At 51.5% G+C, this 26,173-nt stretch overlaps 2 protein-coding genes across 3 annotated transcripts in view; one reads left to right on the plus strand and one right to left on the minus strand.

Moving 5' to 3' along the window:
- The first annotated feature begins 988 nt into the window (after positions 1–988).
- Positions 989–26,173, plus strand: part of NTN1 (netrin 1) — a 207,041-nt gene continuing 181,856 nt past the window's right edge. Inside the window, exons 1-2 of one of the 2 annotated variants that reach the window (XM_069603546.1) lie at positions 989–1,320; positions 18,579–19,660. In XM_069603546.1, coding sequence (XP_069459647.1) covers positions 18,646–19,660 — 1,015 coding nt within the window. In that variant the 5' untranslated portion in view covers positions 989–1,320; positions 18,579–18,645. Of the gene's footprint in view, positions 1,321–17,547; positions 18,111–18,578; positions 19,661–26,173 lie in introns of those variants that run through there. The other variant, XM_069603545.1, reaches the window with a different exon arrangement.
- Positions 1,044–17,980, minus strand: LOC138415462 (collagen alpha-1(III) chain-like). Its single transcript, XM_069544088.1, has 5 exons — positions 17,377–17,980; positions 3,238–3,400; positions 2,450–2,771; positions 2,033–2,191; positions 1,044–1,616 (listed from the first exon to the last, which is right to left on the minus strand). The coding sequence occupies exons 1-5, from the start codon at positions 17,978–17,980 to the stop codon at positions 1,044–1,046; spliced, it is 1,821 nt and encodes a 606-aa protein (XP_069400189.1).

A 26,173-nucleotide genomic window follows, 5' to 3' on the forward strand; every position in this document is an offset into this window, starting at 1 on the left:
TCAATAATAGTCAAAAAGAGTCACTTCATGGATTCCCCCAGATCATGGGTCACAGATCAGAGTGAGTACTTTTCACCTGCCTCCCTGCTTTATGCTAAGACATCCCTATCTTGCAGTGTCATAAATATAAATAAAGTATGGAGCCTATATCCTATAGGATCCTATATCTGACTAGTGTCTGTAGAAGTTAACAGAGAGAAATCTGTTGACATACACAGACTGGAAAAGCCCACCACCCACATGCCCTTCCCTCCCCCCCCCCCCCCCCCCCCCCCCCCCCCCCGCCCAGGGTTACTCAAAAGTAAGTTTCAGTTGTGTGAGAGATTACTCAAAATAAGGAACTCAGGGATGAGGAAGATGTTTATATAAAAGAAATAGCAGTGAACCATGAAGACAGAAAAACTGAGTTAATTATTAGTGGTTTGAAATCTCAACAAATGTCATAAAATTATTTTTGAAAGAGAAGACACATATAAAATTTTAATAATGGCCTGAAGCCAGAATCACAGTTTATGCCTGCAAACGTGTGCCCTGCAGCCGGCGGTGAGCTCTGCGGAGGGTCCCCAGGTGCCGGCGGCTCGTGAGCTCACCCCGCTAGGCTCCTAGAGGGCATCGGGAGAGAGGGGTGCTCTTTGCGCATCCCAGGCCGAACCCGGCTTCTCGCCTGCCCAAGGTGGAGTTCCTTCAACCTTCCCATGGGTCCTCTAAAACTTTTGTTTCCGAAGTGTGGATCTCCTATAGCCCCAGTTTTAAGTGGCGACAGTTCTCTAACGCTTCGGTCATGTCAGCGGTGACTGGGGGAGGCGTGTCACTCGCCATCTTGGATCAAGGACGAGAGGACCAGTTTCGCGCGGACTTCAGGCGCGTCCCGGGGTGATGACAGTGAGGGCCGTACCCCGCGTCCTGGGACTAGACTTCTCGATCCTCGCCTCTTCTTCCCCCACCCCCAGCATCCGGCCAAAGAGAAATTCCCCCATCTGCCAAAGCTAGAGTAGAGTGGGTGGGATGGATGCCTTCCTCTTGAGCATCCGTGTGTCCCCAGATCACCGCCCATCCTGTCCCCCCGAGCTTCGGGCTCCACTCCGCTGGAGCGGGCTCGGCGGGGCGCCAAGGGGGGGCGGCGAGCGTCCGTGTTCCGCCCGGGGCGGGCTGGGGAGCAGGGTGGCCGCGGGGGTGCCGCGCCGAGAGGGCCCGGCCGGCCTGACACCACCTGGCGGAGTCTCGGGGAAGAGTCTTAAAGGCGCGCGCTCCCCGCGCCCAGCGCACTCCAGCGGGAGCCGCCGAGAGCTCGCCTCCCTCTCCCGCCCGGCGCCTCGGGAGGTAAGTGCGGTCCGCAGGGCGGGAATCCGGGCCAGGGGAGGCGGCCTCTGGGCGGCCCGGCTCTCGGGGAGCTCGAGCCGGGGGCCGTGGTGGCCGGGCGGCGCGCAAGTTTGAAGGCCTCGGAGGGCAGCTGGAGCGGCGAGCGCCTGGGAGGGGACGGCGGGGCACCCGCGGACAGGGGCCGTCTGGGGGCAGCTGTCCCGGGCGGTGATGCCCGGGAGGCACCGGCGCCCCGCGCACGCTCCAGCCTCGGCCCGGCGCCCCGCGCACTTGGCGCTCTCCGGCCGCGCCCCCGGCTAGCCCAACCGGCGGGAGCCGCCACCCGGCTCCGCGCCTTGCCGCCCGCCCGGGGCCCCGGCAGCCCGCTCGCCCCGCGGTCGCGTCCGGTCACGCCGGCAGGTCGCGCTCGGCGGCCGGCCAAGCCCGCCCCCAGACCCGCCGCGCCCGCGCCCGCGCCCCGGGCCACCCCGCCCGGCCTCTCGGCGCTGCGCCCCTCGCCTTCCCCAGCTCCAGTCGCTCGCTATTTTCACACCTCCCGGTGCCCCGGCCCCGGCGCCTGATTCAGTGCTTAGTAATTAATTTGGCGTTTCAGAATGGTCAGCGGGCTGGATAATGGGCGCATTCATCCCCCGGGCTAATCTGAACAGAGGTGGGAAGAAAGGCTTTCACAGACAGAAAATGCCATTCGCTGAGCGCTCAAAGGGGCTGTCACTCCCAGAATAAATCGCCGCCGCGCCCGCCGGCTCCTCGGGCCATTTCCATACAGCCCGGCCCGCGCCGCGGACCCGCCGGCCTCGGCCTCGGCAGCCGAATCACTCACTCGACTGCCTTCGACGGGAAAGTCGGGCGACAGCGAGACCCAGGCGGGGCCCTAGGGGAAACGGGGAAGCAGGGGGCTCGGGTTCAGGCCGCAGGGGACAAAGAGCTTGATTAGAAAATCAAATGCTGAACTGGAAGGGAGGCGCAGCTAATCCGAGGCGCAGACTTTGGAGCTGGGCTGGGGAGTGCATCGCGCGCGGCTGCCCGGGGTCGCACGGTAAGATTCTGGATCTCGAAAGTGGAAATGGGATCCCAGTGCACACTCAGAGATCGTAGAGGCAGGGCGCGCTGATACTGTCCCGACCCGCACCAGACGTTCGATCCCGAGTTGCCGCGACACAAGGTCTTTGCCAGCAGCGGGGCTGGGGAGGGTGACAGCGTGCCCTTCGCGGCCTCCGGCTCGCCACTCCTGCCAGCTCAGGGTGTACCCCCGGAGCATCAGCGGAGAGAGTGGCGGCGGCTTTATCTTCTGACCTCGGGTCGCCCCGAGTGCTGGGCACGAACGGTCTGCGGACTCTGAGAGCTGGTGCCTCTCCTTGGCAGGGCTCCCTGTCCTCGGGCGAAGGAGGATCGAGCGCTGCAGTCGCAGCCCTAACCGGGATGACCTCTCCCCGAGGGCGCCCCCAGCCCGGCTGTGGAGCTTGAGGGTGGGTAAGACCGGCTAGGCTCTCTCCAGGGTGAAGCTCCGGGCAGTTGATTTTCCTGCCGTGGAGGCTCACCACGCATCCACTTCGTGCGACAGATTTGGCCCAGGGCCCTCCCGCCCAGTGGCACCCTCCCACCCAGTGGCACCCTCCCACCCAGTGGCAGCCTCCCACCCAGTGGCACCCTCCCATTGGGAGAAGAGAAGGAGCTCTGTCCCTAAGGTGCAATAGGCTTCCCTGGTGGCTCAGACGGTAAGGAATCTGCCTATAATGCAGGAGACCCGGGTTGGATCTCTGGGTAAGGAAGATCCCCTGGAGAGGGAAATGGCAGCCCGCTCCCCTATTCTTGCCTGGAGAATTCCCTGGACAGAGGAGCCTCGTGGGCTACAGTCAATGGAGTCACAGAATCTGACACAACTGAGCGATTAAAACACACACACACACACACACACACCCGTGCTCCTCGGAGAGGCTGGAACAAGGGAAGTAGCTGGCTGGAAGGGGCGTTTCTGGAATGGCCAGATGGGTGTTCCAGGGTGTGTCGGTGATGGAATCCCCGCCACTCACCAGCTTCCGAGCAGAAGTCCGTCCTCCCTTCTGAGTCTCAGTTTCCTTGCCTGCAAAACAAGGATGAAATGAGGTCACACTTGGCTCCAAGTGTGGGGCCTTCGGTGGAAGGAGTCCACACACCACTCACACCCCAACCAGCAGCACCCTCCCCGGCACCTCCCCAAGTCTTCACCAACACCTCTCCTCGGAGTTTAAGGACTCCCTTGATTTTTTCTCTCTGGCTGCTTCCACCCAGCCTTGCTGCTTCTGGGTTCTGGTAGCCAGCTTTCCTTGAAACCACATTCTAAGAGCTGGAAGGGGCCTTTCAAACAGTCTCCGGGCTTTGTACAGATGGGAAGCTGAGACTCAAAGTGGTTGGCTGGCGGGTGTCATCCAGCTAGTTAATCTGGGGACTTGCCTGGAGAGGATTTCATGCAGGGAGGTGAATCCCAGACCTGAACATCATCTCCTCCTCTCAACCCTCCAGGCTTTTCTAGGCTGGGGGAGGGGCCCAGAAATCTACTTTTTTTTTTTTTTTTCCAGTTGTGGCTTGTAGGATCTTTAGTTGCAACATGCAAACTCTTAGTTATGGCATATGGGGTTTAGTTTCCCGCCCAGGAATCAAACTCTGGTGCCCTGCATTGGGAAGGCAGCGTTTTAGCCACTGTACCACCAGGGAAGTCCTCAGAAATCTACATTTAAAACAAGCTCCCCAAAGTCTTTCAATGCATGTGGGACTGAAACTATACTTAGGGAAGCCCAGCCCAAACTGAGCTCTTTCCCCAGCAGTCCCTTCCCTAATGGGATCATGGGCCCTGCTTGCTTTTTGTGGCCCGTATTCGATAGGCAGAACGACATTTACTGTCACCCACCACCACTGGAGGCCCACAGTGAGTGGGGTGCACTTCTAAGAAGAAACCTCAGATCCCCTGAATGTGCAGCCTATGAAGCAGCAGCTGTGGGGGTGCTGAGCATCCTGTCAGACAAGGAATGGTCCAAGTGGGTTGCAGGGTGACTGGATGTTTTGCCCCCAAACCTAGGGGCCTCCTCTTCCCAACACACTTTCCCAGCTGGACCTAACTCTGTGCACTGCAGGCCTCACACAGACAGTACAAATGTGCCCGGAAGGCGCCCCCCACCTCCCCTCCCTGCGAGCCAGGCAAACCTGGCCCACGCCAGGGAGAGCAGCCCACCGGCGGGATCCGTGCCAGCAATAACCCAGGTGCGAGCCGTCGCCTGGAACCACAGACACCTGTCCTTCACCAGGCTGGGGCTCAGAAGAGAGGAAGGGTGAGGGGGCACAGGGGGAGGCCTGGAAGAGTGGAGGGAAGTTGGGATGTGGGGAGAAGCTGTTAGGAACAGAGGGGGGACGGGGAGGGGACGAGTCCCTATTTATGTAAGCCGTTTGTAGCTGCGGATTGTAAAACTGGGCAGGATTCTCTGGAGTAATTCATAGTGTTTGGACAAGACAAACATTGTTCTGCTTTAAACAAACCTCCAGAAAGGTCAGGCTGGTTCATCCCTTTGCTGTGAGTTGCTGAGACTATCCAGATGATGAGAAAATCAGATCCTAGTGGAGGGGGCCCAGGCAGAAGGCAGCCGCCTCCTGAGCCCTTTGGATCTGGGGTGAGGGCACCCAGCCCAGGGAGGGTCCTTGGCTCCTGCTGAAAAGGGCTGGCTCCCACTCTGCAGCCTGGAGACGTGTGTGCGTACATGCGTGCCTGTGTCATAAGTTAGTAGATGTTGATGATGCCAGGATTATCTAGTTCTCCAAGCAAGACCAATGTGACCTGCAGCTTGAGTGGTCATCAAGTACGTGAAGAGTTACTGGGAATCAAAGACCCAGAGAAGCAGAATTTGATTCACTAACCTCAAGCCCAGATGTGCTCCTGGACAAGAAACCTCTGCTTCTTCCCTAGGGACATCCTGGCCAGGCCCCTTGCTGTTCATTTAGCAAACATTTTTTTAAAATGTTATTTGTTTGCTTTTGTTGTTTTTTCTATTTTTTGGCCATGCCATCCCACATGACATGTGGGATCTTAGCTTCCCGACCAGGGATCAACCTGTGCCCCCTGAAGTGGAAGCATGGTGTCTTACCCACTGGACCTCCAGGGAAGTCCCTAGTAAACATTTTTTTGAGTGTCTAGTATGTGCCAAGCTCTGTGCTGGGTGTTGGGCAGATACTAGTGAGCAAGAATGATGCTGTCCCCAGTCATGGGGCTTATGGTCTGCCTTACCCTCCCCCTGCCTCTCTTCTCCAAGAAGAGAAACTTCTCACAAATTCCCTTCCAGCCTCTCCACCACTGCCCTTACCTCAACAAGCTTCCTGGCTGAAATCCAGCAGACCCATTCCCAGACCAGACCTGGCAGCATTCTGTAAGTGTGAGCTGCCATCACGATCGTGATTATGACTGTGGTTGTGATGATGGTTGTGATTGTGATTCCGGCTGTGGCTGTGATTATGGTTGTGTTTACGACTGTGGTTGCTGCTCTGAGGCTCCACTCTTGACAGATCTACCTTGACCCCAAGCTGAATCAGATACTTTTGATTGATTGATAGTTATTATTCATGCTTGTTGACTTATTATAACTATTAATTGGTAATTAGGAAAGGATTATTGACATTATTAACACCAAAGTCCAGTTTTTCTGCAGTGCTAGGGGTACTGTCCTGTATATGAGTTTCTGTTGCCTGGGGGCAGTTTGTCATCCTCTCAAGAGGGTAGCATCCTTGTGGTAACCATGGTGATGGTAGAGGCACTGGGTTAGCTGGTTTCACATGAAGTTATTAAAATTATATTTCTTTAGGGCTTCAGACTTCGGACATCTCAGGGTCTTTTGTACATGCCTTTTTAAACTCTATACTCCTGATATCTATGGAAGGAAGGGAGGGAGGAAGGAAGAAAGGAAGGGGACAAATGATAATACCATCCGCATTTTTCAGAAGAGGAAGTTGATGCTCAGAGAGGTAAAATGACTTGCCCACTGTCAGTCCAGGCCGCTCTAACAGAACACCATAGACTGGGCAACTGGGGCAACACATGTTCATTTCTCATGGTTCTGGAGGTTGGGAAGTCCAAGATAAAGGTGCTGGCTGATTCGGTAACTGGTGAGGGCCTGGTTTGCAGACGGCTGTGTCCTCATATGGTAGAGAGAAAAGTCTTGTTTCTCATGTGTCTTTTAAAAAACAATTTAATTTAAAAAATTTAGATATAATGGATATGTCACATTCTGTTAGTTTCATGTCTCCTTTTTGAGGGCACTAATCCTATCACGAGGGCTCCACCTTCAAGATCTAGTATTGTGTTAGTCATTCACAAAGGCCTCAGCTCCAAATACTACTGTGCTGGGTATTGGCTCTTCAAATGAATTTGGGGGAGGGACATAGTCATTCAGTCCTTGGTACCCATGGTTGCAGAGGTGTGAAGATCAGGAAGTGTGTATGCCTGGAGCATGATCCAGGCCTGTACTATCCTGCCGCCCACTCAGGCAGCTCCTGGCAAACCCAGGCATCCCAGGTCCCTCCAGTCCCAGGGACCTGGGACCCCTGGGAGGCCCCATAAGCAGGGTGCTCAGCCAGAGACAAGGAGGTAGTTCCCTAGGCTAGGTCACGTCCATCCAGCCTTGTGACTAGTTTCTGGCATCATTCTGGGGCCTAGCACAGTGGTACCCCCTGCCTGTTGGTAGCATCAGTGAGGGAGAGGCCCCCCTCCCCCCAACTCCTACTTTCCCTTAATACCTTATTATCCACGCACTTACTCAATCTATTTGGAGTCAATGGTCCATGGGTGTTTTCATCTTGCACCACCTCTTGGAATTGGTCCCCTAAGTCTTCCCCCTGTATGACGTGTAGACTCGTAATACCTCATTTTACTGACGTTTGGGGAACATAAGGTGTTCCACATAATTGATTTTTGCAGTTAACTGAAGCTTACTTCTTGAAGCATAGAAACTTTTTATGTAATCATTTGCTCCTCCAGAATCATGATTTTTTTCTCCACCTAATTTAGCAGAATTGAATATAGCAGGTATTCCCTAGGTGTGGTTGAATGGGTAACCCACAGCCATTCCAAGGAGTCATTCTGAAGCCATCTCTCAGAACATCAGCTTCTGGGCAATTCACTCAGCCTCCCTGCCTCAGTCTCCTCATTGTTAAAGGGGAGCCCTGACTCAATGGATGTTCACTAAGGGCTGCTCCTATACTTTCCTAGCTCCTCTGGGCTCTCAGACAGTAATGCCCTTGGAAAGCTGAGTGGTTGCAAGACCTGCCCTGATCCCTGGGTGGTGGCTGGAATGGATACTCCCATCAGCAGTCACTTCTCAACCTGTTACTGTCCCCCCAGTCACCTATTCCCCTAGGGTCCTGATCTGTGATTCTCTGTGGCCCTGGAAGAACAGAAGATGCCTGACCTCATACACACTGCTAAGTGAAGTATTCTGGCCTCCGTGCAAACTGAAATCCCTGGATATCATGGTGACTCTTCTCTCAAAGGCCCAGGAGACTATTAACTTGTTTCTGAACTGTGTTCTGAATCGTAAAGGATTCTGAGACCCTGGCCTCCAGAAAGAGAGACCTGGCAAGTGGGAGGCCCTGAACTCAGCATTGCATGAAGTAAGGAACAGGGGGACGTGGCCACACAGCCCATGGGAAGAAGAAACAAAGGAAGACTTCGGAAACATCCCAAAGCCAGAGTGTTAATGCTCCCTCTTTTTGTTCCTTTCACTTACCCCAAGCTTGCCTCTAAGATTTCCAAGGGACCTGCTGAACCCTGGCATTTCTGTTTGGTGGTGTATTAGTCCTGACTGCCACTGTACCAAATTCCCACAAATCTGGAGGCTTAAAACAACAGCAATTTATTTTCTTGCAATTCTGGAGGCCAGACATTTGAAATCAGTGTCACTGGACTAAAACCAAGGGCTGTGCTTTCTATAGAGGCTCTGGAGGAGAATCAGTTCCTTGTCTCTTTCAGCTTCTGGTAGCTGCCAATATTCCTTGGCTTGTGGCCACATCACTCTGATCTCTGTCTCTGTCTTTGCCTTCCCTTTTCTATTTTGTTGGATCTCCCCCTCCCTCCCTCTTATAAGGACACGTGATGGCATTTAGGGCCCACCTAGATAATCCAGGTGATCTTCCCATCTCAGGATCCTTTACTGTCATCACATCTGCTGAGATTCATTTTTTGCCACATAAAGTAGCATTCACAGGTTCCAGGAATTAACACATAGATATCTCTGAAGGTGGGGGTGGAGGACATGTTTCAACCTACCTCAGTTGGTGACATCAGTTGTCCATAATGTCATGCTTTGATTGATTTTAGTGAGTTTGTAGTACATTCCTATCCTGTGCCAGGCAGTCTGTTAAACTCTGGGGATTCAAAGAGTAAAGACCCAGTTCCTCTCTCGAGAAGTTGATGGATTAGTCAGGGAAGTATTATGATATGAAGAGCCATGGGAAGAGCCTCCAAAGCCTTGGAGGTACCCAGAATTCATTACTGAGTGCTCAGATTCCTTCTCAAAATCTGCAAAGCCATGTGTTCTCTAGCCTGCATAGTGACTTCTTTGAGCTCACCTCCCAGCACTCCCATCTTGCTCACCAGGCCCCTTGTTCGTGTTCCTTACACAAGTCAAGCTCTGCCTCAGGACCTTTGCCCTTGCCGTTTCCTTCCACTGGGATGCACACTCCCACTGTCCCCCTGCTGCCAGCATATCCGCCCGGCTCCCTTCCTTCCTTAGCTATACTGGCTCCCTCTCAGAGCCTCTCCTGCCCCAAGTACCTTGTCCAAAACCCACCTCCTCTCCTGGCACTGTGCCCCCTTCTTCTGCTCTATTTGTGTTTCTAGCACTTACCGTCATCATTTTGAGATGTGATGACTAGAACTTCCCAGAAGAAGATCTTAAACCCAAATGCATTCTGTTTTTATTTCTGGTTCTCTTACCTTTTCAGCCTTAGGAAGATCCTGAGCTAAATTTCAAGTGGATCAGGATGGGATTTGAGTGGCGGCTCTTCTAGGGGGACTTATAAATGAGAGGAACCGTTTGTCAGTTGTCACAGTGACGTGTGTATGTAGGGTGTGGGACCTAGAAGCTTTTAGTGGACAGGAGTCAGGGACACTGCACATCCTGTAGTAGACACAGGACTGCTCTGCCCAGTGAAGAACTGTCTGGCCCCAATGCCAATAGCACCTGTGTGGAGTACTTACCTTAAGAAAGGAGTTGGTACTACAGTCCTAAAATAGTATTTTTCAAGTGTGTTTGATAATCTGAGTTTGCCTGGTGGCTCAGATGGTAAAGCGTCTGCCCACAATGTGGGAGACCCGGGTTCAATCCCTGGGTCGGGAAGATCTCCTGGAGAAGGAAATAGCAACCCACTCCAGTATTCTTGCCTGGAAAATCCCATGGATGGAGGAACCTGGTAGGGTACAGTCGTCAGACACGACTGAGCGACTTCACTTCACCTTTTAAGAGTCCTTCAGATGATTTTGTCCCCAATACATCACCTTCATCACAGCCGAACCTGTGTCCCATGAACCATTCGGCTTCTAAAGATCCTCCAGTTCACCTTCTTCTGCCTGATGTCGCTCGGGTGTCACCTCTACAAGTGAGGGGATTCCCTCCTTCAGACTGTGTCTGGGTGTTCAGTGAGCTGAGCCCCAGCTCTGGGTCCAGAGGTTTCCCATAATTTCCCCCTTCTCCAGAGAACCGTCCTTTTATGTTCACCCTTTGTTTCCTTCCTTCATGGCCAGACTTCCACCCTTGTCAAAGCTTCCCTGGACGGTGACCCATTTTCTTTATTGTAATAGCGTTCAGGGTGGGACCTTACAAAAGCTTTTTTTGCAAATGAAAATAAATTACATCTGCTGGTTCCCCTTATCCACAGGCGGTTTTCACCCCTTCAAAGAGCTCCGGTAGATTAAGGGATTTGGCGGGTTTGGGGTTCGTATGGGCTTCTTTGCCCAGCTCCGGAATCCTCAGCCAAGAAGCCAGCACTAGGGGAGGGCAGCTGAAGAAGCTGATCAACAGCACTGAGGCCCGGACAAAGCTCGGGGAAACCTACGCTCTAGACCACCTGCTCTCCTGCACTCCTTCCAGAACAGTCAGATCTCCTGGCGTCAAGTCCAGGGGCCTGGGATCCCTTGAGCGTCTCCACGAGGCTGACCAGGTGAGCTGGGCTCTCAAAGCCTCAAAATGAGAGGAGGCCCCTAACTTCTTCCAGGGTGAGTGAGTAGTTATGAATAGTATTATGAATAGTGAGTGAGTATTATGAATAGTTAAAAACAAACAAACCTCAAACACCCTCAATTCTCATATACTCAGTCTGCCAGCTTCTTTCCTTTTACAGGTGCTTTTTAAATCACTCAATAAGGTAAGTGTGATGGTCCCCATTTTGCTGGGAGAAAACCAATGGGTTTCCAACCTGATGGGTGAAGCAACTTGCTCAGGGTCACACAATGAAGTTATGAGTTGGAATCAAGTTTTGTTTGAGTCAAGTTCTTTCTGTTTCCAAAAGTAACACAATCAATTCAGACCCCACTGACTCTTCTGGGGAAGCCAGGTACCCTCATCAACATCCCCCACTGCTGTAATTTCCAGTCTATGTCAGGAGTCCTGGAAACCATTTAATGTGTATTCTCTTAACTGGACCAGACATGCTCAGAAGCACAGTCAAGCCAGGCCACAGCTCAAACTTCTGGTCCACCTGGACCCCATCTTGTCCAGACACAGCTGAGACCCATTTGTGTCAGATAACGTCAACCAAGCCCGTCTTGCCCACAGGTGCCGACTACAAGCTCTGAACCCTGTATCCAGACCATTTCAGTTCCAATTCCTGCTCTTTTACTCATCAGGAAGATGAGCTTCAGCAACTTTCCCGAGTCTCTGTAAGATGGAGCTAGGACTATCCCAATCTCATAAGATTCTTACAAGGATTATGAGTGCATGATTGACAGAGTGCTTAGAAGAGATGAAGATCCCTCGGGTCATCTCATTTCTCCGAAGCCCTCTTTTCCTGTCCTCCTTCCTTGTGAACCACTGGCCTGAGCAGCCCCCACGGCCCCTCCGCTACCCCTGCCCCGTCCCATTACGGGATGTTCCCTCCCTGCATCCTCACCTTGTTCTCTGGTTGCTCCTCCCAGCCCACCTTTATGCTGACCCTCCAGCCTGGCCCTCCCCCAGGCCCCACTCACACTGTTCAGAGGGGCTCTTCTTGTCCACACCAGAGGCACCCAGCACCCAGGCAGGGGGAGCTCTTGTTCTCCTCAATCTCCATTGTTCCTGTGATCTTCGTGAAACTGACAGCAACCCCCTGCTTCTATAAGGCCGGAACCACACAGCTGTTCCCCCGTCCACATCTCGTCCATGCTGACTCCTCTCTACCCAGGTCACTCTTCTCTTTCTTTGAAAACGTTGATGCCAAAAGCTCAGCCTGTGTGCACTGGTGCTGCATCGGATCTCGGAGACAAGAGTTCTGGGTGCAGTAAAAAGGGATCCCCTGGTGGCTCAGTCAGTAAAGAGTCTGCCTGCAATGCAGTAGACCTCAGTTCAATCCCTGGGTTGGGAAGATCCCCTGGAGGAGGAAATTCTCCAGTATTCTTGCCTGCAGCATTCCATGGACAGAGGAGCCTGGAGGGCTGCAGTCCATGGAGTCACAGAGTTGGACACAACTGAGTGACTAACACTTTCACTTTTCTTTTCAAAAAGGGATAGCTTTATTGGGTTGCTAGGCAAAGTGGGACACAGTGGGTTTGTGCCCTTCAAAAACTGTGTGTCCTGACCTAGTGGAATTTGGTGAGCAATGGTTCAAGGGTGGGGTTGCTAGTACGATCAGGCTGTGTACAGACCGGATTCCTTTCATCTGGCCTCAGCTGATCTCCTAATCTTCTCTGAAGAATGCTTCCTCAAGTGAATGCTTCCTCATCTTCCATTTGTTGGAGGTTTCAGTTCTGCAGAAAAGCTCGAAGCTATTACTCTGTGCATCCCTTGAGGTGGAACCAGGATCCTCTCCCAAGGCTTCTGCTGTTTCTTGACTGCTCCCCTCTTGTCTCTGCATTCCCTCCCTTCCCTGGTTAGCAACTAGGTGAACCCGCCCTTTGGAACACAGAAAGGGTCCCATGCCCAGGAGCCCTACAGGGTCTTGCTCAGTTTCCACAGAAGCATTTGGGTCAGCGAGCCCTGATGCCAGTCCTGAGGATCTTCCATCCCTAGGTGGACAGCCTGTCTGGTCGACTTCATCATCTCCATTCACCTTTTCTGCTTCCCAGCAGAAACCCATCTCATCCTCTGTGGGCCTTGTCATCACCTAGAGCTATTCCACCTCTGGAATTCTTGCTGTAGACATCCAATTTTAGACCATGGTCTCCTCAGTTATTCCCAACTCATGTCATCTATCTTCCTGAGCCTCCAGACCAGCTCTGTCCAACAGGACATTCTGTGATGATAGAAATGTTCTTTATCAATACTCACTCTCCAAGTCAGGGCAACAGAGGAACCGAGCTTTAAATTTTAATGCATTTTAGCTCATTCAAATTGAGTGAAATGAGCCATGAGTGATTACTGGTTGCTTTTTTTTTTTTTTTAATATTTATTTGTCTATATCGAGTCTTAGCTGTGGCACGCAGGATCTTTTAGTTTCAGCATTCGAATTCTTGGTTATGGCCTGTGGGATCTAGTTCCCTGACCAGAGATCGAACCTGTATCCCCTGCCTTGGGAGCATGGAGTCTTAGCCACTGGACCATCAGGAAAGCCCCTTGGCTACTGTCTTGAAAAGTGAACGTGTTAGTTGCTCAGTTTTGTCTGACTCTGTGACCCCATGGACTGTAGCCCACAAAACTTCTCTGTCCATGGAATTCTCCAGGCAAGAATACTGGAGTGAGTTGCCAATTCCTTCTCCACGGGGTCTTCCCAACCCAGGGATTAAACCCAGGTCTCCTGCATTGCAGACAGATTTTTTTTTACTGTCTGAGCCACCAGCACGGCTATAGATCCTGGCCTTTCTATTTCCTCTGCCGTTGGTGGCCTGTCTTCACTGCCTTCTCTCTTCAGTTTTGTCTCTGTTGTCCATCACATCAGCCAACTTCTTCCCTTTGTCCCTGTACCCCACCTCCTGGAAAACAAACAAACCTTCAACTATGGATTAATCCAGTCATTCTGCTTTCTCCAGGTCTACAGTGGCCACTGAGCATTGCTGGGGCATGACTTTCCTGGGTGGCATTCTTTCTCCTGGATGGTCACCAACCTCAATAGGTCTTTGAATTCTAACCGGCCTGCATTGTCCCCTTCTCATTAATGACCCAATCAAGACTTCCTGCCTTTCCAAATCTTCTCCCTCGCTCTCAGCAGGTGGCGTTACTTCTTATGTCTTTGAAACAAGAGATGCTTTCAGACCACCTGACTTGCCCCTTTAACGAGGCTAGTTTTATCTGTCTTCAACCTCCTTCTTCTCCTTCCTATCAACATTTAGGCAAGTTCAAATAGCCTTATCTTATAAACAACAATACAAAATCCCAAGCTTCCTTCACTCCCATGTCACCTTCCAATCACCCTATCTCTTTCCTGCCACTTGTTTTCACACTTCTGGAAACTTGTCTTCACTGGCTATCTGCACTTTCTCACCTCCCATTCAATCCATAACTTGGGGCCGTCTGGCTTGTGTCCATGTCACTCTTCTGCCACTACCAGTCAAGGTCACCAAGGACTTCCTTGTCATTCAATCCAAAGGACTCTTTCAGATCTTATCTTGACCTTGAAGGCATGTGACACTGCTCACCACTCCTCCTTGCTTGAAACTTGCCCACTGGTTTCTAGGACACCTGAGTCTCCTGCTTTTCTTCCTCTTATTCTGGGTATGGTGTTCCTTGGTGGCTCAGCATTAAAGAAGCCATCTGACAATGAAGGAGACATGGGTTTGATCCCTGAGTCAGGAAGATCCCCTGGGGGATGGCAACCCGCTCCAGTATTCTTGCCTGGGAAATCCCATGGACAGAGGAGCCTGGTGGGCTACAGTCCGTGGGGTCACAAAAGAGTCAGACATGACTTAGTGACTAAACACCACCACCACCACCACTCTGGCTACTTCTACGTTTCCTGAAACTTCCACATTCTCATCTTCCTAGGGTGATTCTCAGGCTTCCCAGGTAAGGCTTAGGTGTCAAGAATGGTGTCCTCCACCCCCCACCCTACCCCCGAGTGCATTCCTGGTCCAAACACCTGGGAATGTGTTTTCTCACCCAAGAAACTCACTGTGGTGTTTTGAACATGTTTGTATTGTGAATCCCATTGCTCAGAGCCTGACACGCCTTTTTGGGTGTGTATTTATAACTGTCACTTTGAGAAGCTCTCACAACATTTGGACATCTGTTTTTTTCATTTGCCTCCTCAAAGGGCAGTCTGCTGTAGGGACACTGACAAATTAGAGGACGTCAGGAGAGGCTACAGGGTGGGTGGTCAGCAAAGTGTCCTGTGAGAACTCACTGAAAGAACTGGGGGACTTCCCCGGTAGTCCGATGGTTAAGACTCTGCGCTTCCCCTGCAGAGGGCCCAGGTTCGATCCCTGGTCAGGAAACTAGAGCCTGCATGCCACAACTAAGACCTAGCACAGCCAAACAAATAGATATTTTAAGAAAAAGCTCGGGGACAGAAACAACATAGCAGAAGGAAGGCTTCAGAGCGCTAGCCAATCTGGTCTTAAAGATATTCCAAACTAGACCATGTTGGGTTGGAAGGGAGTGGGGTAGCCCGGCGTGCCTTTTTCAGACCCGTCCTTGCGAGGCTGTCTTCTTGACTCATGTTCTGGTGTGATGCTCTCAGCTTACACGATGGCCCATCACAGAAACCCTCCGTGAAGTTTGGGGATACTTAAGGGTGTCTGCTTGTTACCTCACACTGTGGTCTCTTTAGGAGGCCCTCCAGGACAAATTCCTGACTGATTTTAGTACTAAGAATAGTTGTAATTCTTTTGAGTAATAGGTCTGTTTTTCTCTCACAGGCACTGGGAATTTGTGACTGACATGGTCTTCTTTTCACTTGGGCTTTGGAAAAGCTTCAGGACAAATTTGTGGCCCACCCCCAGGAAGTGAATAGGGCAGCCCCAGAACCACTTTACCTTGATTCCCATCTCTGCTTTGTCTTCCCTTGTGGTTTTTCTTTCTCCTCTTAGTTCTCCTTATTTTACCATACACAATCAAGAACAGGCAAGCAAAAATAAACAAAAATCGCCTGTAACCTCACTATCCAGAGATACCCACAATTATCAGTGTTGTCCTTTTATGCATATTTTAAAAAAATAAAAATGAGAGGATACCATGCCTACCTTTTGGGGGGGCATAGTGTTTTGTAACTTGCTTTTTTCGCTTTATGTCACCAATATCTTTCCATGTAATTAAATGTCTTTAAACAACTTAAACTTTCTATGAAGATCTAATAATGTCATACTACCAACTAATATGTCTACATCCATTTGTGTGCCTGGCTTTATGTACAGTCACATATACATGTATATGAAAGTACACCCACAGAGATGATCTAAGGACAATATTTGTATACACATATTAGAAGCTATAACATTCGTAATGTCAACTCATCTGATGCTCACAACCCTATGAGTTAGAGCTTATTGTCCCCCTTTTATAAATGAAGAAACCAGGCACAGAAAGATGCAAAAGTTGCCAAGGTCACACTCCGACTCCAAAGGGTGTTGGAACTCCAAACTGCCACGTTGCCTTTCAGGATGCCATTGAGATTTCACAGTCCATAGAGTTAAACAGAAAAAAAAGAAACGTTTACTTCTTCCACCTCACTTTCTAATTTATGTTATTTTGCCTTGTTTTAAGCACCCTTGTAAGTCACCTGAAATCCCCCTCTGCCGCGGCATAAACAAACAGTGCAGAGAGTGCTACCTGGCACAAGAAGACAGTTAAAATTCTACCCCAGGGCAGAGGATGAATCCAGCTAGTCCTGCAATGAAGTGGATTTATTTCCTTGGGCTGCAGTGAACTTCCATCCCTAGAAGAGCTGGCTTGGGTGGCCATCTCTCAGGGAGGCTGGGGTAGGCAGTCTTCCAAACAGACTGAGCTGGGCCAGACTAGCCCTGAGGCCCCTTCTTAGACTCCCAGAGTTTATGAAAATACCAATAAGACAAAACAAGACACTCAATGGGGCTAATGCAGCAAGCCAGCTGTTGGGCCAGAACCAGTATCCCAAGTTTTCAAGCCAGGCCTGTTACCAGCTCACTCATCTAAAAGTTAACAACTGGCAGTTCAGTTCAAAACTCTTAGCCCAGTGTCTTCTTTCCCCTGAAGTGTTTTGGCTGCTGCTGAAGACGGTCAAAGGATACCGTCACTGTCTTCGGCGCTTCGGTGAAGGTAGCAGAGAAGGAGGCAAGAAGCTGGGTGGCCCCAAGGGTGTCCCACTAGACTAGAATTGGGTGGGATGATCCGTTTGACAAATGTGAGGAGAGGAAGGAGCCAGGTTTCTATGGCTGGGAGAGCTTACTCAAGTTTCTTCACCTCCTGAGAACTATTTCCTCCCTCATCTGCAAAATAGACTTTCACACCTACTCTGCAAAGCAGTTATGGGTTCCCAGCAGATAGTATGGGCTACAGCACCTTTGCACACTGAGCCGGTGAGCACCTTGTGGATCCGGGGAGGGCTAGGCCACCTCCAGCCCGAGGCCTGGGGGTTGCTGGCCAGTGCCCAGGTGCTGTCTGGTTTTGTCCCACTTCAGCCTCCAGCCCACCACAACTCCCAGGTAGAAAAGGAGCTGCTTTCTGTACAGACTGGCCCACCGAGGGGTGACAGCTGTGAGGGGACGGCAGAGCCGCTCTTTCCCTCCAGATGCCAGGGGCTGCGGGTAGGAGAGGCGAGCCAGCAGAGGCTACCTCTTCCTCACGATTCCGGGCTGTCTGCCCACGGGGCACGGCCCTGGACGCGGTGCCACCAGGGCCACCACGCTGAGTTTGAGGAAGGCCCGACCCCAGCTCAGCAAAGAAAACAAACACAGATGTGTTTGCCCGGGACCAGGAGGGAGAAAAATCGCCCCCTCTCCCTCGCCTGCGCGCTCCCCAGGGGCGTGGGGCCGGCGGAAACCTGCTGGGCTCCCGGGGCAGCGCGGGGCCGGGCGAAGCGGACGGTCCCCGGCCGGCCCCTCCTCCCTCCGCGGGGTGCGCGCCGGGCCCAGCCCCCTCTCCGGGGTTTCCCCGGGCGCTCTCCTCGCTTCCCTTTGTCTCCGCTTCTCCTTCTCGGGCGCCCGGGTTCCCACCCGCTCGTACCCTCGCTCTCTCCGGGTCCCTGGCCGCTTCCCTTTAACTTTCTTCTTTCCCGGGGTGAAAACTTGGCTCTGGAGCCGGCGGCTGCCCGCCGACGTTATTGGCCGGCGCCCCGCCCGGCGGCCCCGCCCCCCGCCCCCGCGCTCCCCTCCGCCCCCCACTCCCTGCGCGAGTGGCGGCGGCGGCGGCGGCGGAGCCTTCGGGGGCGTGCGTGCGTGTGTGAGTGCGCGCCAGCCAGCGGGAGTGTGTGCGCCCCGGGCGCGGGCTGGGCGGCACTCGCACCGCGGCGGCAGCGGCGGGAGCCGGGCGGCCGCGTCGTCATTCGGGCGGGAGAGGCGGCGGCGGCCGGGCCGGGCCGGGGCTGGGACAGCGGCGGCCGCGCCGGGCATGGAGCTGGCAAGCCCGCGCTGAGGCAGGACGCGCCTGCTAGCAACCAGCGAGAAGCTCTCCGCCGTCCGGCGCGCGGGCTCCCCGGCCGGGGCCGGGCAAACTTTTCTTTCTCTTTTGCCCTCTCCTGAGGTAAAGTCCCTAACGCGGACTCGCCGGCCGGGAGTGCGATCTGGGGCAGCTGAGCGGGAAGCCCGGGCTGCTGGAGGAGGGGGCGCGGGCCGTGCGAGCTCAGGGGCTCTTCGAGTTGTCCCGCGCCCGAGTTGAGGGTGCGGGCGGGGCGACGGCTGACGAGCAGACGGGCGCGGGCAGGACCCTCGGGCGGCGTGGAGGCGGCGGCGGCGGCGGCGGCGGGGAAACCGAGCGATTGCCCGCAGCCCCAGCTCGCCGCCCCAGCTCGCCGCCGGCGGGGAAGAGGAGGCGCGGGCAGTGCGGGGCCTGGGGGTCTCCGGATTCGCCTGCCCCCGGGACGCGGGGCACCGAGGCGGGTGTTCGGTGCGGGGGAAGCCGGGCGTTCGCCCGCGTCCCCGATCGCCGCCCCACCGCGGGGTTGGAGGGCGCGGGGCGGGCTGGCTGAGCGCGGCTCCCCTCTCTCCGCAGGCGCTTTCTGCGGCGGGCGGACCGACTCCTCGGCGCGGCGGGGCCGGGGCAGGCTGGACGCAGCACGATGCGCGCAGTGTGGGAGGCGCTGGCGGCGCTGGCGGCCGTGGCGTGCCTGGTGGGCGCGGTGCGCGGCGGGCCCGGGCTCAGCATGTTCGCCGGCCAGGCGGCGCAGCCCGACCCCTGCTCGGACGAGAACGGCCACCCGCGCCGCTGCATCCCGGACTTTGTCAACGCGGCCTTCGGCAAGGACGTGCGCGTGTCCAGCACCTGCGGCCGGCCCCCGGCGCGCTACTGCGTGGTGAGCGAGCGCGGCGAGGAGCGGCTGCGCTCCTGCCACCTCTGCAACGCGTCGGACCCCAAGAAGGCGCACCCACCCGCCTTCCTCACGGATCTCAACAACCCGCACAACCTGACGTGCTGGCAGTCGGAGAACTACCTGCAGTTCCCGCACAACGTCACGCTCACACTGTCGCTCGGCAAGAAGTTCGAGGTGACCTACGTGAGCCTGCAGTTCTGCTCGCCCCGGCCCGAGTCCATGGCCATCTACAAGTCCATGGACTACGGGCGCACGTGGGTGCCCTTTCAGTTCTACTCCACGCAGTGCCGCAAGATGTACAACCGGCCGCACCGCGCGCCCATCACCAAACAGAACGAGCAGGAGGCCGTGTGCACCGACTCGCACACCGACATGCGCCCACTCTCGGGCGGCCTCATCGCTTTCAGCACGCTGGATGGGCGACCCTCGGCGCACGACTTCGACAACTCGCCGGTGCTGCAGGACTGGGTTACGGCCACCGACATCCGCGTGGCTTTCAGCCGCCTGCACACGTTCGGCGACGAGAACGAGGACGACTCGGAGCTGGCGCGCGACTCGTACTTCTACGCCGTGTCCGACCTGCAGGTGGGCGGCCGCTGCAAGTGCAACGGCCACGCGGCCCGTTGCGTGCGCGACCGCGACGACAGCCTGGTGTGCGACTGCAGGCACAACACGGCCGGCCCGGAGTGTGACCGCTGCAAGCCCTTCCACTACGACCGGCCCTGGCAGCGCGCCACCGCCCGCGAGGCCAACGAGTGCGTGGGTGAGTGGGGCGCCACGGGGACGCGGGCGGGACCCGGACGGGGCGGGGACCCGGGCGGCTACTCCCGGGCCTAGCGAGCATCTCCCGCTGCGTGAATGTGGTGGGGATGGTGGGAGGCGCGTTCCGGGAAATCCTGGGCGGTGGGGCCGGGAGAGTCGGTCCACTCGCGCGCTTGACGCTGGCCAATTGGGTTGGCCTCCTGTGCGGTTCGGTAAGACAAGATGCTGGGAGTGGGCTTTGCAGAAAATTTACCAGTCAGTTCCCCTAATCCCAGATCCAAGGGCAGACACTGATTGCTTTCTCCTCAGTTTGGCGGGACTCTGGGATCCACTCCCCCACCCCGCCCCAGGGCAGCAGCTGGTCTCACTGTTGGGGACCCCGGCCCGGTTCCCAGGAAGTTCCAGCTCCACGGCCACAAATCCCTCGGGAGGTGGCAAAGGGATTTGCAATTTGGTGCTAATTCGGTGCACGACGAACATCACTCCTGCGTCCTCCATTTGTCTTTTACGGTTTGAAAATAGATACAGTTTTCTTTTGGATAGCGTGTTTGGGCTAGCAAAAGAATGATGTGATTTAAATTAATTACTATCTGCAGATTACAAAAGAGAGTTCACTAATTATTTTAAACTAAGTCAGTCCCGGTCCAAAAAAGAAGTATACCAGATTTTCGTTGTTGTTGTTAGCATGGTGGGGGGCGGGGTGTGTGTGTTGAGGTGAAATTAAACAATTCCCGCGAATTAACTAAGGGCCCAGATTCTTGATTTTATGGGGTTTCAGGTCCTGAAAGAGAAATCTCACAAAACCCTGTACTGGTGGATATACTTGGGTCTGAAGTGAGGCTTGAAAAAAAAAAAAGAAATGCATTCCGTTTCTGGATCATACAACTTTGCTGCAGTAGAAACTCTGAGCCCTCAGTTTCTCCTCAGGAGAAGAAGAAAAAATGTAGAGGAAAGGTAGGTAGTTAGACCATAATCAGCTTTTCCAGTATGAGACGTAAAGGTACAAATCCCACACTTTATTTTAAGGAAAATCATTCAGTTTGGCCATCCGCCCTTGGGTATTCATCTTTTGTGGAATAGTTATTCCCTCCCCCTCCCGTATAGCCCGTGTGAGTTTCTTCAGTTGCCTCGGCCTCTGAGGCACATTACAAAGTTTGCTGGCCCCCACAAACACACGTCTTGAGGTCTGGTTCTGGTTAATTGTGTCATGTTGTTGTCGAATAGTTTGTGCCTCATGACTTGTGGATGCAGACTTTCTCGGAATGGAAAACATGTTTTGGTTGGCTCTGAGGCCCAGGCGGGCGTCCTGGTCTGCAGAGGGCAGTTCTCCTGTTGCGTGGCCAGATCTCCATTTTTGCACTCCATCCAAGGGTCTACTTCTGCAGACCTCATTGTCCTTCCCCCTCCTGTAAGGGACGCCACTGCTGGTTGGTCGGAAGAGACTTTTCAGGATTTGGGCGGTGAGACAGTGGTTACTCCCCGACTTAGTCGTCTTTGAGAATAGAACGCCTTTGATCTGCTCCATTCCTTCAGAAATGTTGGTTTTTCCCATCCCTTCTCTTTCTTCTCGCCTTTCCTCTTTTCATTTCTTCCTTTTGTGAGTGAAAACCCTTTATTGACATTTAAAAGGCCTCCCAGGGTTTGGCTATCTGTGTTAGCTTGTATGTGCATATGAAAGATAACTTCTCATCGTCACCAGCAGGGTCTGATTGGAAAACACGCAAGTGAATACATGGAGGCAAATAAGCTGGCTATGATGGTAACGTTTTCCTGGCTTGAAGATTCCTCTTAGCCGTGGTGTTCCGATACCACCCACCTCCAGCTCTCCGTCACTTTGTATGTGGAGAAGTAACCCGCAATTTTATAACAATGGCCATGCGCTTGAAATAATCTCCATAGTTGAGGATTTTGTCTTTTGACCAAAGCACTAACTCTGTGCACAAATTGGATTGACTGTTTTTTTTTAAGCCAAATTGAGCAATCAACATATTAACTAACGTAATTAGTAAGCCTTTTTGTTCAAAAAGTTTAATTAGGCCTAATAAGTACATAATCTACATGACAAATAATCGGCTGACAATATTTTCTGGGTTTCACCGAAGTTATTTTAATTCTCAGTAGTTAAAGTATCTTTAAATCTTGCCAATTATTCAGTCATCTCATAAAAGCCAAGCCAATTCAGTGATGTTAAAGTTATTTATAGTTTCCTTTTTGAATAGATGTTCTGATACCTTGTAGATATAGCCTCGGGAATGTCAGGTTGAAGTTCCCATAAAGTCTTAATTGAAGTCTTAGTGATTTTTCCATCATTTCACAAAAGAGAAAGCCAGCAAAGACAATTTAGAAGTGATTTACAATTAAAGGTCGAGCTTTTTATGAAAAGGCCCTGAAGTGGAGATACGTGAATGAATTAGTATTTGACAGGTGTTCTGAGACACTACAGGGCACTGTGCTAGGAAAAGGCATTAATAAATCCTTCAAACACTAACTTTTGTACTATCAGCAGCTCAGATCCCCCCCCCCCCCCACAAATAATCCTATCTTGTGAATTTCACACTGTTGACATAGAAAGTCAGGCTACCCAGATTATTTACAGCTAAGGCAAAGAAGTATATTTTCTACTCCAAAAATGTTTTGATAAAAAAATGAAATACTATCACTGCCTGTCTTTGCCTTTCTAAAATAATGAGACACGACATAATAAAGTGACATCGTTCCCTAAGTTAACTGTCTCACCGCCCCCCCATCCGAAAACTTTAAGAAAACATCGACATTATTATTTTTCTAAATAGTTCTATACAGGGCCAAGAAAATATTATATCCTATAGGTTTTTCTTTGGTCCAGCTTTCTTTTCAGGGTTGTTTCAAGGTTGAGTTCTCTACGAAGTAAACGTGAATTTTTATAAGGTCCAATTTTGTTTTAAACGCAATTTTGGATTTCTTCCTGAAAAGAAAACCCCAAACAATATGAAAGACAAGACTGTGTATAATGTTACGGCCTCGACAGCTCTCCGTGGAATAACTAAATACTTTCTTCCGCCCATATGTATCAGCAGTGTTCACATGCTCTTATACACATGTGCATCTATATTCATCGTGTAAAGAAGCATCCATGCATGGGGGGGTGTATACATTCAAGAGAAAATGCATGAACAGTTTTAAACCACCTGGGTTGCTAGGCCCTCCCCCTCTTCCTTTTTTTTTTTTTTTTCAAAAAAGAGCATCTGAAGACCATATTGTGTTTCCATAAATTATTGACATCAGTTTTAATCAGTGTCCCCCTGACGTCGGAGCTGTGTTAGTATTTAGTGCCTGATGAAGCATGCTGTTTAATCTTACTGTGGGGATGTCAGCATGAACCCCTGCCTGGTTTGTGACAGGGTGAACTTATGAAAACTCGTTTTGCGACTCACACTTTGGCTTGACGTTGCCCTGCTGAAACCCAAAACCCACATAGAAGACGTCTCTGCAAGATGAGCACTGTGCTGGGCTGGCCTCCTATGGTCATGGGTACCTGCACCATAAAGCTTGTAATTGTTTAAACATGACTTTGGGAGGGGGTCCTCAGGCTGTAAATGGCTCTGGGCCTGCCGTTATTCCTGGCAGGAGAGGGAGGTTATATGGGAGGTGTTGCTGTGAGAAATCTAATGCCCCGATAAAAACTCTTGCAAAATCAGAAGGCTAAAATGATCTGCCGCTCAGTCTGGTATATAGCTGTAGATAAGTGAATATTCTTATAGTCCTGGTAATTATCATGGGCTTCCCTGGTGGTTCAGTGGTAAAGACTCCACCTGCAGGAGACATGGGTTCAGTCCCTGGGTTGGGAAGATCCCCTGAAGAAGGAACTGGCAACCCACTCCAGTATTCTTACCTGTAAAGTCTCATGGACACAGGAACCTGGCGGGCTAGGCCACGGGGCTGCAAAGAGTTGGGCATGACTTAGTGACTAACCACCACCACCACCATTTATTATAATTATTATCTTTATATGACTAACCCTGGAGGGCTTTTTTTTGCCCAACATTTAGTTATTTAATCATTGTAACTAAGCTAATACTAGGCTCCATTATTCTTATTTTACAGAGGAAGAAACTATAACCTTTGGGTAAAGGGTTTACCCAAAGTCATATAGCTAGTAGGTGGTGGAACTGGGTCTCCCGTCTGAAGTTTAGGCTTTGTTTTACTGCATCTTCTGTGCTGCCTCCCCATAGAATGGATGAATGGCTGGATGGCTGGATGAATGAATAGTTCATGTACAGGCAGAACTCAGAGAGATAGTGCAGGTTTGTTTACAGACCACAGCGATAAAGCAAGTCACGTGAATTTCTCAGTTTCCCAGTGTCTGTAAAAGTTGTTTCTACTATAGTTTATCAAGTGTGCAATAGTATTATGTCTTAAAAATTGCAATGTACATATCTCAGTTATTCATAAAAATACTTCATTTCAGGAAGCTATATTCAATATCTTATGATGAACCATAATGGAAAAGAATGTGCAAAATTACTGTATATGTATGACTGAAACATTGATGCACAGCAGAAATTAACACAACATCATAAATCAACTATATTTCAATAAAACTAAAAAAACACTTCATTGCTAAAAAATGCTAACCATCCTCTGAGCCTTTCTGTGAGTCATATTAATAGTCGTAACATCAAAGATCACCGATGATAGATTACCGTAACATAGACAATAATAAAAAGTTTGAACTATCGCTAAGAATTACCAAAATGTGACCCAGCGGCATGAAGTGAGTCTGTGCTACAGTGTCCGTAGACTTGCTCGAGGCTGGGTTGCCACAACCCTTCAACCTGTAAGAAACACGATGTCTACAAAGTTCAGTAAAGCGCAGTACAATCAAATGAGGTCTGTGTGTAGAGGACAATAGTTGGAACAACGTGTTGCCTCTTGCTGGAATTAAAGGTGGTTCCCTAGTTGTGCTGTATTGTGTGATAGTATGTCATATGATGCCATAGATCGTATTTACTATGTTCATACATGCTTGAATGCTTGCATATGAAATTGTATAAAAAAAAGTCCTTGATGTTAGCCTTTAGGCTTCGTGGGAGCTGGGAGCTTTTAGGAATGTAACTACAGAGTGTTTAAACACTTTTGTGTGGGTGGTCAGCGTGCACAGGTGTTGCTCATGGCCGAGTTTTGATTTCAGGGCCCGTGATCTCTCTCTGAGGTGGTGGAACAGAGCTTGTAATCAGAAATTCCTTTTTTAACCAGGCCTTCTCTTTTCTCCCTAGTGCTCAATAGCTGGTTGCTTCTCTGGGACATATTGGAAAAAGTATAGGACGTGGCTAAGAAGTATTGTTAAAGAAGGGAGTTTAGGGACTTCCCTAGTGGTCCAGTGGTTTAGACCTCACCTTCCAATGCCGGGGATGCAGGTTTGTTCCCTGCTCAGGAAGCTAAGATCCTACATGCCTTGCAGCCAAAAGACCAAAAAAGTCATAAAAACAGAAGCAATATAAACAGTAAACATAGACAGTAACAACTTCAACAAAGACTTTAAAAATGGTCTTCATCAAAAAGAAAAGTCTTAAAAATAAAGACGGGAGTTTAATGGTGTATCCTGGTCGCTGGCTGGGTGCTGGTACGTGCAGGGAACGTGTGTCAGTGGCACAGGGCTATCGTTTATCACTTTGGGCCCCATGGCAGCTGGAGTGAGGGTCTCTGTTGAGGTGGGCCCAGATGCTGCTCACTGCTTGACTCAGAGAAATGAGACAGAGCCGAATCAAGACACACTTTTTGGGGAGCGTCTGTTTCTTTCCAAGGCTTTGCCAAACTGTCCTTTTGCCCTGCCCAGACTTCTCCCTGACCTCCTCCTCCCGTAGAAAAATGAGATCCTCAGAAAAGTATTTGAGACTTCAGGTCCAGAGTAAATACTGGAAAGGCAGTGGGTTGCAATTCAGATGTTCCTTGGAAGGAACCCCCTCATTGTCTGCTCACAGCTGGTATCGATAATTTCCTTCTGGAGATGAGTTGTGCTTTTCATTAAGTAAATTTTTTGTCTTGGGATTAAACCAACATTGTATTCTTAATAGACTTTTATGTTTACACTTCAAAAGTCCACTGGGTTGTTATTCGTGTTATCTTGATGGCTTCTACGGCGTCTGCTATGCACACTGGCTTCACCAAAATAAATGGCTCTCTAGGGAACTGGATTATAAAACGGTCTTATCTGTTGATGCTGTGGTGCGGGTATTTTGTGAGCCAGTATTTTTTTTCCTTCCTTTCAGAAGTGATAATCATACCTTGAGTTTCTGCAGTGCCTTTCATTAGAGGGAGACTGGAGGTCTCGGGGCAGGGGGTGGGCTTTTGAAATGCTTGAGATTTGAGGTTAATACTTACAGAGTGGCCGACAGCATTTTGCCTGTTGGTCTGAAGAGACACACCTCAGCCGTTGTGGTCTCTGCAGCCTCGGAAGATGCAGCTTTGGTTTAGGTGGCCAGGGAGTTTAAACTGTCTGTCTCAGGGGTGTGTCACGTTGCATGCTGAGGAGAGA

The sequence above is a fragment of the Ovis canadensis genome, chromosome 11, assembly GCF_042477335.2.
Source record: "Ovis canadensis isolate MfBH-ARS-UI-01 breed Bighorn chromosome 11, ARS-UI_OviCan_v2, whole genome shotgun sequence".
Lineage (NCBI taxonomy): Eukaryota > Metazoa > Chordata > Mammalia > Artiodactyla > Bovidae > Ovis > Ovis canadensis.